Source organism: Mustela nivalis, assembly GCF_964662115.1.
Source record: "Mustela nivalis genome assembly, chromosome: 1".
NCBI lineage: Eukaryota > Metazoa > Chordata > Mammalia > Carnivora > Mustelidae > Mustela > Mustela nivalis.
This window is the reverse complement of record NC_139020.1, coordinates 111164670-111179291: the sequence shown is the minus strand read 5'-3', so window position 1 is coordinate 111179291 and position 14622 is coordinate 111164670. Positions and strand designations below refer to the sequence as shown.

The following is a 14622-nucleotide window of genomic DNA, read 5'->3' as shown; positions in this document are numbered from 1 at the left end:
ATAAGTGAGTTGGAGGGAAAACATTTTTTCTTAAATAAATTAATGTGATTCAAAAGTGTAATGTTTTCATCTTGAACAAAATTTGTCCACAACTTATGAATGAATGATTGTTAATGCTATAAAATTGCCATGTACAATATGCTAGGTGATGCCGTGGGGAAAAAACAAACAAACAAACTTTATTTTGAAAGAAGGACAAAGGTTTGAGGGAAATAATATCTGTCATTTCACTTAATCTTTGCCACTTTTTTTTGACCCTTCTGTGGGTTTTTTTTAATTAACACATAGCATACATTAAAAAGTGTGCAAATCATAATAGAGCTCAATTAATTTTCATGAAGTGTACACACACATATAACCAGCTCCCAAGATCAAGAAATAGATCATTACCAGCACCTCAAAGTCCCTCCCCTTGCTTTGTTCAAACAACTACCCTCACTGAACACTATCATGAATTCTATCACAATAGATTAGTTTTACCCACTTTTCTCCTTTATATAAATGGAATCATTCAATGTATAGTAGTTATTATTTTTTTTAAGATTTTATTTATTTATTTGACAGACAGATCACAGGTAGGCAGAGAGGCAGGCAGAGAGAAAAGAAGGGAAGCAGGCTCCCTGCTGAGCAGAGAGCCCAATTGTGGGGGGAGCTAGGACTCTGGGACCAGCACCCGAGCTGACGGCAGAGGCTTTAACCCACTGAGCCACCCAGGCGCCCCAATAGTAGTTATTTTTTTTTGTTTGCTTCTTTTGTTCTACATTATGTTGGTGAGAATCATTCATATTACTGCTTACAGTTGTACTGTATTTATTCTCATGGTTCTATAGTATTTTATGATTGTCTGAGTATACTGCATATCTGTTCTACTATTGATGGTCATTTGGGTTGTTTTCACTTGTGGGCTATTATAAATAGTGTTCTTATGACCATTCTTGTAAATGTCTTTTAGGAGAGAGAGAGAGAGAGAGAGAAATAGGTTTTATTTGTATATAAATCCAGGAACAGAATTGGGATTACCTAGTTTAACAACGTCTCTTTTACACTTAGGGGAATAAAGAACCTAAGACAGAAAGTGATCTTTTTTACACTTTTAAAATGTAAAAAAGATCTCTTTTACACTTAAAAAGATCACTTAAAGTGATCTCTTTTATACTTAGGGGAACAAGGAACCTAAGACAGAAAGTGATCTTCCCAATTTGAACAGATTACAGATATACAGGAATAAAAATCCTGGTTTCATGAAGCTTTTTCACCAAGTTTATTTTGACTAAGAGTAGATTTTTTTTCAAGCAAACACTGCAAAGAGTTTTCCAAAATGCTTTTACCAATGTATTCTCCTATCATTTATGTGTAAGATGTTCCAAATCCCTGTCAACAGTTGGCATTTTCCATCTTTTCAGGTCAGCTTTGCTTGAATACAATCCATGGTGGATCGTTTCCAGCTTTTTTGAAGTATTGTTGTCAATTAAGAATTGTTATGATATATGTATACATTGTGAGATACTTATCACAATTAAACTAATGAACATATACATCACTTCACATAGCTGCCTTTTTTTTCCTTTCTTCCTTTTTTTTTTTTTGTGGGGGCGGGGGCGGGGAGGGTGCCAGCACTACCTTATGGTCTAACAATCAGTCCCACTTGGGAATAAATCCCAAGGAAATGAAATCAGGATCTTGAAGACATAGCTACAGTCCCATCTTCATTTTAGCATTATTCACAATAATGAAGATAAGGAAACAACCTCAGTATCTGTTGGTGGTTGATGAATAAAGAAGATATGGTATTAATAAATATACAATGAGATATTATTCAGCCTTAAAAAGAAGAAAATCTTACCATTTACAATATCATAGATGAAGCTGGTGGACATTAAGCTAAGAGAAATAAACTGAATGCAAAAGACAAACCCTGCTTAATCTTACTTAAGTGTGGAATTTTGAGTAGCTAAACTTGTAGAAGCAGAGAGTATAATCGTGGTTACCAGGAACTGGAAGAGGGAAATGGGATATTGGTCAAGGGATATAAAATCTTAGGTAAGATGAAGAGGTTTTGAGAGCTAATGCACAATGTTACTGAAGTCATCAATATTTTGTTATATACTTGAAATTTAGTAGAAGGGCAGGTCTTAAATATCTTTACCAATATTTTAATGTGAGAATTTTTATCTCATTTTATAGATGAAAGAACACAGATTTATCAAAATTAAATGGCGTGTCCAAGACCACACAACTTAAGAAAGAGTCAATACTGCCATTCAGTTCTGTCTTCTCACACAGTCTTTGCTGTTTCCTTGGCTTAGAATATTTTGATTTAATTCAACAAGAATAAATTGAGCACTGAATATGCTGGATTTCCTAATAAACAGTGAGGAGTAACATGGTTTTGTGAGCAAAGCTCAGAATGTCTAGGAGAGGAACAAGAAAAAACATGATATGAGAAGCAGAGTGAATTAAATACTGCAACAAAACAAAACACTAAAACCAATACTATGAGAAGTTAAATGAGGAAAAGTTCACAATTACCTATAATGGCTGAGAGGAGCATTTGTCATGTCCTCTTGGATAGAAAAATAGAATAGCCTAAGTAAAGTAGAGTTTGGTATTGGGAAGTATGGACATGTCAAAGAACTTGTAGGTGATAAACACATTATTGGCAGTGATAGTCAACCATGGAAAAAATGTAACATTTTAACCATCAAATACCCTAAATGTCTCCTTATTCCTCATGGTATTTCTGTTTATAGGAGAAAGCCAGGAGGTGGGAAGGGCCAAGGCTAAAATAGTTACAGGCGGCTGGGGAAGAAGGGTCTCATTCTGGATAATGGCAGACACAGGACTGGAGGGGAGAAACCAGAACCTGTGCAGGACATCAATGCAGAGAGAAGAGTAAGGAAGAAACTGCATAGCGGAGAGAGATCAAAGTAGAGTATGGAACTGTGAGGTTGGGGATCAGAGGGAGGAACCATACAGAGAGTAGATAAGAATCAGAGGAAATGGAGTGAGACTGGAAGGGATCCTGAGTGGTTGCCCTGGGCTTAAGAGATATTCCAATTTTCCTTATCATCTGGATGGAAATGGGTGGGTATTGTTATCTTCCTAGGACAAGGCAGCTTGAGAAGGTATTTGGAACATGAAAAAGAACTGGTCACATAATGACTTGTACAATGCTAGACCAAAAAAAAGTGTTGTTTTTCATTAAAAATGCTGCTAAGGAATGTGTTCTCAAAAGTAATTTCGGAACCCTATGAGAGATCTTGTTCATATTTCACTGAAATTCAGGTCAACTCAAGCTGCATAAACTTAACATTTGGAAAGATTTATTTTTAACTTTTTTTTTTTTTTAAGATTTGGAAAGTTTCTGGAGTAATAAGTGTGAAGAGTAAGCAGCATTTTACAAACCTACGTACATGATGTGTATGTGGAGATGTTTGTTTCATCAACAAATATTTCTAAAAGTGTTGCTCTGTACCTACAATGAACTGATTGCTTGGCGTAATATAAACACAATTCGTAAGATGCAATATAGCTACTGGTTAGTCTTTCAAAAATAGAAAAAAGCCTCCTGATTCCACTTATTATTTACTCTTAAGCTTTCATTATATGCACTGGATTTAGGTAGTCTCAGATTTTATCACCTTTGGCTCCAAGCCTGCTTGTCTCCATTACACACTAGATTTATTGTCATTCCGAACACAACTTTTTTTTAACCTCAGATCCTTTTCTGAATATATGTGATTGTCCAGATGTTTGCCAAAAGCTTTAATATTTTTTTTAAAGTATGTGTGTCTGTGTAATTTGTTTTAGCTATAGTGGGAACAATCTATGTAGGATAAAACTTATAGCATAGAGTTCTGCATGCTGGAACAGATAGAAACTTCTATAACAAAAACACAGATTTAATTTCTAGTTACATGATTGATTTCATTTTTCTTGCTATAAGTGAAAATTTAAGAAGAATAATGAGTTGGAGTTTTGTAAATTCTGAAAGTTTATAGCATGCTTCCATGTTCTTCATTTTACTTTCCTTAAAATAACCCAATTTATAGTTGCGAATGTGAAATTCAAAGTTTAATCACTCACTTAAGGTCCCATGGCTAGTAGGTATGGATCCAGAAGCAAAACTGATTTTTTTATTCTAAGTCTAGGACATTTCATTTATCATTACACAAAAAGAGAGGAATAGCAACTATATTGTAAATTCTTTGATATCCACCTTCATATTATATCGAAACTATGTAAGTAGTGTAAAGGTTCCACTTAGAATGATTATCCAGGTTTACTCAATGATCATAAGCTTTTCTCACCATTTCTAGAAGGTTGTCTGTGCACTTAGCTTCTGACATTTTTTCCACTGGAAATGTTTTGCCCTGCCCAAGTGTTAGTTGACTCATTTCTGAATTCTGACTCTGCATAACCCCTTTGGAATGATGTTAAATGGGATACTTCTCTTGACTTTTCATTTCCGATTAGGACCTGCGTGCTTTGTCTGAGGTCCACCTTGCCAGCTCAGAAGTTCGAGACCCAATCCCTGCCTAATGCTATTCCTGGCTCATGTCCCTGCCTTATATCCTGCATTTTTGCTGTTTCAAGAGCAGACTTGAAACAATTGTGAAACTTGTTCATTATTATCAAAACAAAAATGCATTATTACCAAAACAGAAATAACACTTTTGTTTGGTAAATAATGAACTCAAGGTTTCTTGAGTTCATTATTTACCAAACAAAAGTGTTATTTTTCTTATATATAGAAGACAGTGTAGTAATTATCTTTAGTGGATATGGGTTTTATGATGGCTTGTCTCAGACTGGCAGCTTGGCATGAAAGGCACACTTGCTTATGCAGTAGAAATCAGTGTGCCATTGCAAAAAGTATTAAACCCGCAGCCAGGAGCTGGTCTAGCGGAATGCCTGGATCTCCCTGTAACTTCCTGTGACTCTCAGAGCAGTTATGTCAGTATCATGGGCTTTAATTACTTTGTTTTTGTTTGAGAGAGAGAACTAGAGAGGGTGCAGGCATGCACATGCATGTGGAGGGACTAGATGGAGAGAGACTCTTAAGCAGGCTCCGAGCTGGAGCTAGATGTGAGGCTCCGTCTCACCACCCGAGATCATCACCTGAGCCCAAATCAAGAGTCTGGCACTTTAGGGACTGAGCCCCCACCCAGGAGCTGTCTTCAGTTACTCTGTTAAATAAAATCACCAAATTGAGCCATCACTAAGCAGATTTGAATCTATCTCTTAAGTTTTCATGTCTGTGAAGTATACTTCTAAATAAATAAGTTGTGTCAATATATCATGAGATCTGTACACAATTCCGTGTCCCATATATTTCTTTTCTTATGTTTCATTTATTCATGGAATTTTCAAGAGTCCCTTAGTATCTAGGGCTGACTAGTACTAAGCTAGACCTAGAAACAAAAGCTGTGAGATTATTTTGATTAGTCTGTTTTTAATATATATATACACATATATAGATTTACTAGTACATAATATATATCTCTATATTATATATAGAGATAAATATTATATAAATTATATTATATTATTTATAATTATATTATATTATATAAATATAGATATATATTATCTATATATAATATATAGATATATATTATGTACTAGTAAATAAATTGTAAAAATATATATATAGCTAGTAAAATCTATAGTAAATTTTAGCATTTTCTGTCTTTTAACCCAGTCCTGGAAGAAAACCAGAGCTTCAAGTTATCTTATAAATTGAATTGAATCACTTTGTTTCCTCTACATGGCAATGATTAAACTTTGTCCTAAAAGTTATAAAAAATTACAAAAGTCCTGGGGCACCTGGGTAGCTCAGTGGGTTAAAGCCTCTGCCTTTGGCTCAGGTCATGATCCCAGAGTCCTGGGATCAAGCCCTGCATCGCATCGGGCTCTCTGCTCAGCAGGGAGCCTGCTTCCTCCTCTCTGCCTACCTCTCTGCCTACTTGTGATCTCTGTCTGTTAAATAATTTAAAAAAAAAAAATCAAGGGAGTTTCTTAAGCAGTGTCTTTTTATCGCTGACGGCCTTCACCAACATTCATCGATGCACCACTGTAGCTGTCTGCAGATGAATCCAGGGGACTAGGCTGTATCGCCTAGCAGGACATGTTTTAACCCAGTGTTAGTCCGGCATATTCAGTAACTGAACTGCAGGTGTAACTGCGTTAAACCACTGGACCCTTAACACTGCAAGGGTTACGAGGGAGAGATTTTTCAAGTACATGGCAAAGACAGCAGTGACAATTGTGAATGTGTTTCTCTCATAGGATTCTTATTTACATATAGTTGAAGAAGATGCTATCACATTTGTTTTTCTTCTGCCTATCTTAGAAGGGAAGGAATTTCTTTATTATGTGAAATATATTTTGTCCATTTGACATGTTAGGATTTGATTTCATTGTATTGATTATAAAATCTCATTGTAAGTCACTAAACAAGACTTAGGCAGAAAAGGTGATCTTGAGAGGCAGTGATTGTGAAGCATGAAATGTGAGCTCTGGCATTGATGCAGCAGTGTGTGTGTGTGTGTGTGTGACTTTGAATTCATCAGATAACCATTTAGTTGTCTTACTTATCCAATGGTGAGGTGGAAGGAATGAAGTTTCCTTCTTGAATTAAAACTCTTATTCTATGTTTTATTGAAGATCACACAATGTAGTAGTAATATTTTTTCTACAGTTATCCCTTGGTATGTTGCCTGAATTTTGATTATCAAGTTTAAAAAATGTTACAAAGAGATTAAATGAAAAGTTATTGACATCAAGCAAAAGGTTAATACACCTGTGATTTTATGGAACAAATTTTGACTGCATAATAGATTTGTGTACATATAAGGTAGTCCCTTCAGAAACATCTGTGAGCCTGTGTGCAGTTGTATTTGATTTTGGTTCCCAGGGATACATTGTACATGGTAAGGGCCTTTAAAATGTGCAGTAGTCAATCTCTTTAAATTTACAAAATGTTTTACTGGGACCAAACCTGGGCACAGCCTTGAATGATGTTAGTCCAATGAGTGATTCAAGCCTGTAGCTGTGTTCTATGAAGTAAACGTTTAGAAGGGAAATCTTGCTTCTTGATTTTGTATGATGAATCTTTGTAACTGAGTGCCACTAGAAATTACGTGCAATTGCCTTTGGTTTGTTCTTAATACAGGACCAATATTTCAAGTTCATTGCATTTAAAAATTTGCAAGTTCACTTTTAAAACTGTTCTCTCTTTTGTATCTTCTTTTCTTCTGCAGGATGTTTTCACTCCAGAATGCAAATTCAAGGAATCTGTATTTGAAAACTACTATGTGATTTATTCTTCTACACTGTACCGTCAGCAAGAATCAGGCCGAGCATGGTTTCTGGGACTCAATAAAGAAGGTCAAATTATGAAGGGAAACAGAGTGAAGAAAACCAAGCCCTCATCACATTTTGTACCAAAACCTATTGAAGGTATGAAATGAACTTCTTTTCTTTTTAGATCCTGATTTCTGTATGTTGATGCAGTTTTGCTCCTTGTCCCTTGCTCAGTGGAGTTTACTTAGAATGCAGCAGATCAAAACAAAGTTTCAGAAAACACAGTAGTACCTCTTCCTTAAAAAAAGAAAAAAAATTCTATTATATATACTTGGCACTTATTAAAACAGTGCTTGAAATAGAAGCTAGAAAATTCCTGAAAGTAGAAAAATAGTGCTAGTTGCCATTAGGAATGTGATTTCCTTTTCTGTTGAATGCAATAATTTAATTCCTCAAGCTACACTCTTGAAAAGCCAATCATGTTATTATAGTGCTTTACAGTTTGCAAAAAGCCTTTAGAGATATGCTTATACATCTTTGTGAACAAATTTAACAATATGGGGTATTAATTTTTTCTTTTGTATTTTCTAAGGAAAGAAAATAGTATACTATTTACTCTGATCAGTAAATATTTACAGCATTCAATTTTATTGTTCTCAATCCAGCCTATAACCTCCACTCTCATGATCATATAATACACTGTCCACTTATTTCAAATTGATCAGTGAAATAAATAATTTTATGCTAAGGAAACCCAGTTTGAGCAACTTGTTCCTTATGGACGATGAGAATATACCATGGGGGTAACCACTCTTGCTGTATTCAGTCAACTTTTTAACACCAGCTAAGAAAATAGCAATAACCTAGACATTTACTAATAACCGTCTTTTCTGAAAGTCACATTATAATCACTTAAAACATTAGTTCATCCTCCTTGTCTGTGGAAATAAGGAGATCGAGGCAGCATATTACAGTTCTGTAACATAGCTAGGCTTTCTGTCCCCTAAATATCTATAAGGCGTGGTCAACCAGTGTAGCATCATAGCACCTGCTGGACCATACCTATGACTGTAATAGGGAACAAACATTTATTCAGTCAACACTGTGGTAGAAGCAGTGGAGGGATATGGGACATTTGAAGCTCCTTCTCAAAACTCCCTCTCAAGCTCCCCTTAGACCTTGTGCTTTCAACCACACAAAGCAGAACTGTGCTGCTTGTAATCTATTTTCACAATCTGGGGGGACATGTAATTCTTTGGCCCTCCTCTCCCCACAATGTCCATCCACTCACATGCCTGAAGATGCCTGTGAGTCTTCGTAAAGAATGAATCCAAGAGTCACTCCTTCTGTGGGGGCCTGATTCTCTTCAAGTAGAATTAAATCTTCTGTCACTTTATCATTGTATACAATCCTCTCTCCTAGAACTGATCACATTGTATTAAATTTACCTACTTGCCACACTGTCTTCTCTTATCCATAGTTTGATCATTTTTTGAATGTGCAGAACAAGTTTTATTTTTTTCCCTCATATATCCTTGTTGCTTGTATAATATCTTATGTATCATAGAGAAACATTTAATAATCTGTTGTCAGTTGAGTGAACACATGAATGAACAAATGAGTAGGTAAGTATGAAGACAAAGAAGAATTATATATGCTCCGGATAACCTCATAATATTCTTGAAGATATGAGATATGTGTGTTAGTGGCAACAGTAAAATGTAAAAAGTGATGTATTACATGTTGCCAGAAATGATATTGGGATTTAGGGAAAGAGCAATCACCTCCCCCCCCCAAAATGATATTGAAAAGCTGATTATTTAAATGTAATTTCAATACTAAGCCAAGTTCAGACCACTAGAGGTGAGAGGTAGAGATCAAGCAGCCAAAAAAACACTCCAGGTGCAGTGTGAATAAACTATTAAAACTTTTGCATCATTTTTTAATTGGAACACAATTAATGTATTTGTTATACATGTATGTAACATACATGTTATATTCATTTTGGCTGTACAATATAATAATTCAGCAATTCTAAACATTTCTCAGTCTCATCAGGATAAATGCACTATTAATACCCTTTATCTGTTGGGGCGCCTGAGTGGCTCAGTGGGTTAAAGCCTCTGCTTTCAGCTCAGGTCATGATCCTAGGGTCCTGGGATCAAGCCCTGCATCGGGCTCTCTATTCAGCAGGGAGCCTGCTTCCTCCTCTCTCTCTTCCTGCCTCTCTGCCTACTTGTGATCTCTGTCTATCAAATAAATAAATAAAATCTTAAGAAAAAATACCCTTTATCTATTTCACCCATTCCACTACCCACACCCTCTCTTGCATTATTTTTATTTGTGCATTTATTTTATTTTTTTTTAAAGATTTTATTTATTTATTTGACAGAGAGAAATTACAAGTACACTGAGAGGCAGGCAGAGAGAGAGAGAAGGAAGCAGGCTCCCTGCTGAGCAGAGAGCCCAATGCGGGACTCGATCCCAGGACCCTGAGATCATGACCTGAGCCGAAGGCAGCAGCTTAACCCACTGAGCCACCCAGGCGCCCCTTATTTGTGCATTTAAATAGATTTTTGTTGTTGTTGAAACAAAAGTATTACATGCTCATTAACAATTTTTGGAAAACCCAGGAAAGTGTAAAGGAAAGGAAAAATCCACGTGTGTTACTTGCTTTTTTTATGGAAATGCTTTTCAGACTGACACCCCTCCCCTACCAAAAAAAGAAAAAACACACCTATAACTTACCCTCCTAATCATGACTGCTGTCTGCACCTTGGCTAGTCAAGCTTCTTGAGACTGTGTGACCATGTACCCATTTCCAAGGGTAATGGATTCAATGACTACATTCCTAGTCCCAGAGCTGCCAAAATTCTATATCTATTGCTGTATTTCAGTACAAATATAGGAAGAGATCACTAGACATTCCTAATTGCTTACTTTAGAATTAGATTTGGCTATGTACAATGCAAAACCCATGTTAAGAGCAGCTTAGTCACCAACCAGATCAAGAAATCTGCCATTCACATCCTCATACCAGCAAGAGAGAAGGGATGAGAAAGGCAGAGGCAATACCCCGTGCCAGTGTTCTCTTCAAGAAGGTCCCCATTAGCTGCCATATGATGCTTAAATCTCACTGACTGCAACCCAGTTAGATGGTCTCACTTAGGTGCAGGGAAGCCTAAGCATGTACTATGTCTTCTGGATGGCTACATGCCAAATAAATGTTCAGTTATTCTGATAGAATAGCAGAATGGGACTGGCAGAGTAAGAGCCTCTGCTTCAACGTGCCATCATCATAACTATAGAATAGCCTGATTTCCTAATTTTCTGATTGATAGTTTTTGGTTCATTATTTTGTTTTCATTTTTCTTATTTACTGATGTTTTTGGATGATTTTTCTTTTGTTTTAAGCGGGGAAAAGAGTCCATTCTAAATCAGATTCACGAATACTTGGATCTGTATCCAAGACCCTTTGTCTCTTTAGATCGTTGGAATGAAAGCTTAGGTGTTGGAGTATATGGAATATGATAAGAATCACTTCCAAAAATAAAAACAAGATTGCAATTGTTTCAGAACAAAACCCTTTTAATTTCCCTAGAAATGTCTTTGCCTTTTGTCTTAGAGAGCAAGGTTCATTTTTTTGAACAAATTAGCTAACCGTTCTATAACTGATTACTCTGTGCAGGTATTGTGCTAAACATGTCTCAGTTATCCCCTTTTATTTTTCATTCCATTTCTATGAAGTGGATTCTAATATTATCCCCATTTGACAAACGTGGAAAATGAAGCTCAAAGACATTGAGTAATTTGTACCATATCAAGCAGCTTGTAAGTGGCAGAGGCAGAATCCAAGCCAAGGCATTCTGACTCAAGCAAGCACGTGCTTAATCTCTGTGAAAACAAGTGAAATTGCTTACAGTCTGAAGTCTGAAATGTAACCTCAACATAGCATAATAAGACCCTAGCAAATACGTTTGAATAAATATCTCCTATGTGCTTCTCTTCTTTTTAAATCTACAGTATACTTCCTTGCTCCTTAGAAATAAAAGCCTTTGCAGACACAGGGAGACCTTCATGTTCTTATGTTGTAACAGACCCATGAAATCCCACAGTCCTCCCACATCTTTGTACTTTGATATCATTATTATAATGAAAAATATGAACAAATTCCCAGTGATTCTCCATGAAGCTATGCTTTATGTTATCAAAGAATGTAATTTTATAATTACCATTAGTATCAAAGATATGTAAACTTGAGGTTTTGTTAGGCATTATTCTACTATGCAGTGAGGATTTCTCTCTCCTCACTGGGACCCCCAAACTATTTGTGCTACCACTTCTATTACTACTATTACTAACCTTACTGCATTTATATGCAGTTCACCATTTACTAGGCAGAGTACATATGTTACCTTCATTAAAGTTCACAACAGCCTTATGTTATTACCCTTCATCGTGTAGATGAAGAGACCAATGTTTAAAGTAATTAAGTATAAGTAAGTATGCCCTGGCCAATCACAGGGCTAGATAAATACAGAACTGAGATGGCAGTCTAGGAAGCCTACTGCTGGAGCCTATACACCTACCCCCTACACTATATTGCCCTTTAATCTGCAGTAAGCCTGTGGATATGCTAATAATTAGAAATATAAGTGAAGCAGAAGTGCTTCACTTACAGCAGAAGTGTTACATCGTGAAACAACTTGAATAGTAAGATAGCTCTAAACCGTTCAAAATGGAGATAGGTATATGTGATATGACAAGATAAACTCATAGTGGTAGATAATCAGATAAGATACTTATGGGAATGCCATGTTAAAACTAGGGGACAGAGGGTTAAGAATACATCGCTTCTTTTTTGATGAATGTTACAGGCTTCATTTCCTACTCTGCAAAAGAAAAAATTGGAGAAGATGATTCCTAAAGTTCTTTGACAATGACATTCTATGTATTCTTTATAAGCACTTTATTGTAAAACCATGTTTCTTCATGGAGCCTAGCTTTATAAATAAAATGTTTCCAAACACATTTCCTTTATTAAATTATTGAGTGAATAAAGTACAGTTTTATGAGCTAGTCCCATAATGGGTGATTTGTAACTTTTTTTTTTTTTTTTTTTTTTAGAAGGAGTAGGGTGAAAGACATTCTAGCCATAATTCATTGTAAAGAAAGTTTTTGGAAATATTTTTTTTTCCATAGGACAATTAAAGCACATAATTAGAAGACACTTTCAGAAAAGAAAGAAAATGACAGCTTTATAAGAGGATGGCCATATTGCTGGTTAACTGGAAAAGCTGTCAGTTATCTTTAGTTTTTATTAATTTAAAAGTTTTTTTAAAGATTTTATTTATTTATTGACAGAGAGAGAGATAGCAAGAGAGGGAACACAAGCAGGGGAATGGGGGAGAGAGAAGCAGACTTCCTGCCGAATAGAGAGCCCCCAATTTGGGGCTTAATACTAGGACCCTGGGGTCATGACCTGAGCCCTAGGCAGATACTTAATGGCTGAGCCACCCAGGTGCTCCAGTTATCTTTAGTTTTTAAAGAAATTTTTATAGACCTTTAAACCCATCACTGTACAGTTACCAACAGAGTCCAGTACTGACTGTGGACTGTAAATGTCCCCCTCCTTGGGAAAGGAAATAGACCTCTTACAGAGAAAAAGCCAGAGAAGGTTTGTTTTATTTTCCAAATAGCTGTGACTTTTCCCCAATCCTGATGATTATATCATTTTGAATGTCAGGATTCCCCAAATTAAAGTCTCCCAGGATCTTTAAGTCCTGCACTGATTATATGATAATAATTATCTACCAGCCCCTTTCCCATCACGGTCTCACTTTCCATTCTGGGTTTGGAACACAGGTGGTGTTAATGAAGGGTTGCAAGGACATGTCTTCAGACAGATGGATGGACTTGGTATTTAAACCCATTACTACGTGCACTTGCATATCAACCTTTACTTACATGGGTCCCCTCCCCTGGAATTTAAGACAACAGCACAGGCTTCATGATTCCCAGTTTTGCCCTTTCAGAGCATTGTTCACACCACAGATAAGTAACTCCCCCAGATTTAAATTGTCTTGGTGGTAACCTCCCCTTTTAGCTTTAGATACAGCAGCCAAATAGTCTTTAACAAAGAACAAGATACAGGCCCCTCCTTTTCTCCTCCCTCCTCCAAGAAGCTCATTACTCAGCTCCTGCAGGTGGTTGGGTCTTCAGAATCTTGTTCCTTCCTCCTGAAAAGAATATGTGCACTTTCCAAAGAGTTAAGCTTCAAGAACTTAATCTTGGAGGGAGAAATATGTTTCTATAGTGAAATTAGTAAATATCAATTGAGAGTCATTGTTACAGAAATAATAAATTCTAAATAAAGGGACATTTGCTATTTCTATTAATATATTTTCCAGTTGGGAGACAAGACACACACACACACACACACACACATGGAGGTATAAATTATCCATTTTTCCTGCTGTAACTGTTGACTTAAGCTAATAGAATCTGATTTAAGTGCCAGCAGTATAACGTAGAGCAGTGTTTCCCAAACATCAGTATCCCAACCATCTGGAGCTACAAATTCTCAGATCTCCAGAGTGGTCTGGTTCTATTGTCCAAGTGATTATGATGGCAACCAGGATCAAGACTTAGTGTTCTAAACTGAATTTGGTGATTGTAGTCTCATTTTGATCAAGTTTGGCCATAGACAATTGTTTAAACTTATTCAGATTATTGTGATCAATACATTGGACTAAGCCTAATCTAACATTGGTAAATTGTCACTCTGATACGGTGGAATTGCATATATTAAACATGTTACATTTTGCCATTTCCTACTGCTATTAAGATGGCTGTATTCTAGTGCTGAGTTTAATTATTATATGGAGTAAGTTAGAGCTAACATCAATTATTGCACTAAATTGACATTGAGAAGAAGTAACCTAATACAATTAATCAAGGGTAAAAAGGGTAAACAAATGTCTAGTTCTTTGGATAAACATTTTGCCAATGATTTGCTAAGTAATTTTGAGAAAATAATTAACCTTCTTCAACTTTAGTAATCTCTGAAGATGAAGTTGATTATAAATGCCATCTGTTTCATAGGAATAATATGAAGATAAGACATTGTAAGGAAGCTGGATATCCCAAATCTGTCAGATCAATCCATAGTGCATTTTTCATTTTCCCTTGGAAACTGGACATTGTGTTATTGGGTTATGTACTGGAGAAATGCTGTGAGGTGTGGTGTTCACTAAGGAATTAGAGACAATAAAAATCAAAATTTGAAGGGAAAATAATCTCTTAAAAAGCTAT

The 14622-nt window shown here is 36.0% G+C and overlaps 1 protein-coding gene across 5 annotated transcripts in view; it reads left to right on the top strand.

Annotated features, from left to right (window-relative positions):
- The window catches only part of FGF12 (fibroblast growth factor 12), a 559619-nt gene that overhangs the window by 531475 nt on the left and 13522 nt on the right, over positions 1–14622 (top strand). For all 5 annotated transcript variants that reach the window (XM_082729329.1, XM_082729330.1, XM_082729328.1 and 2 more), the window contains one exon: positions 7266–7464. In XM_082729329.1, the coding sequence (XP_082585455.1) occupies positions 7266–7464 (199 nt within the window). The remainder of the gene's footprint in view (positions 1–7265; positions 7465–14622) is intronic.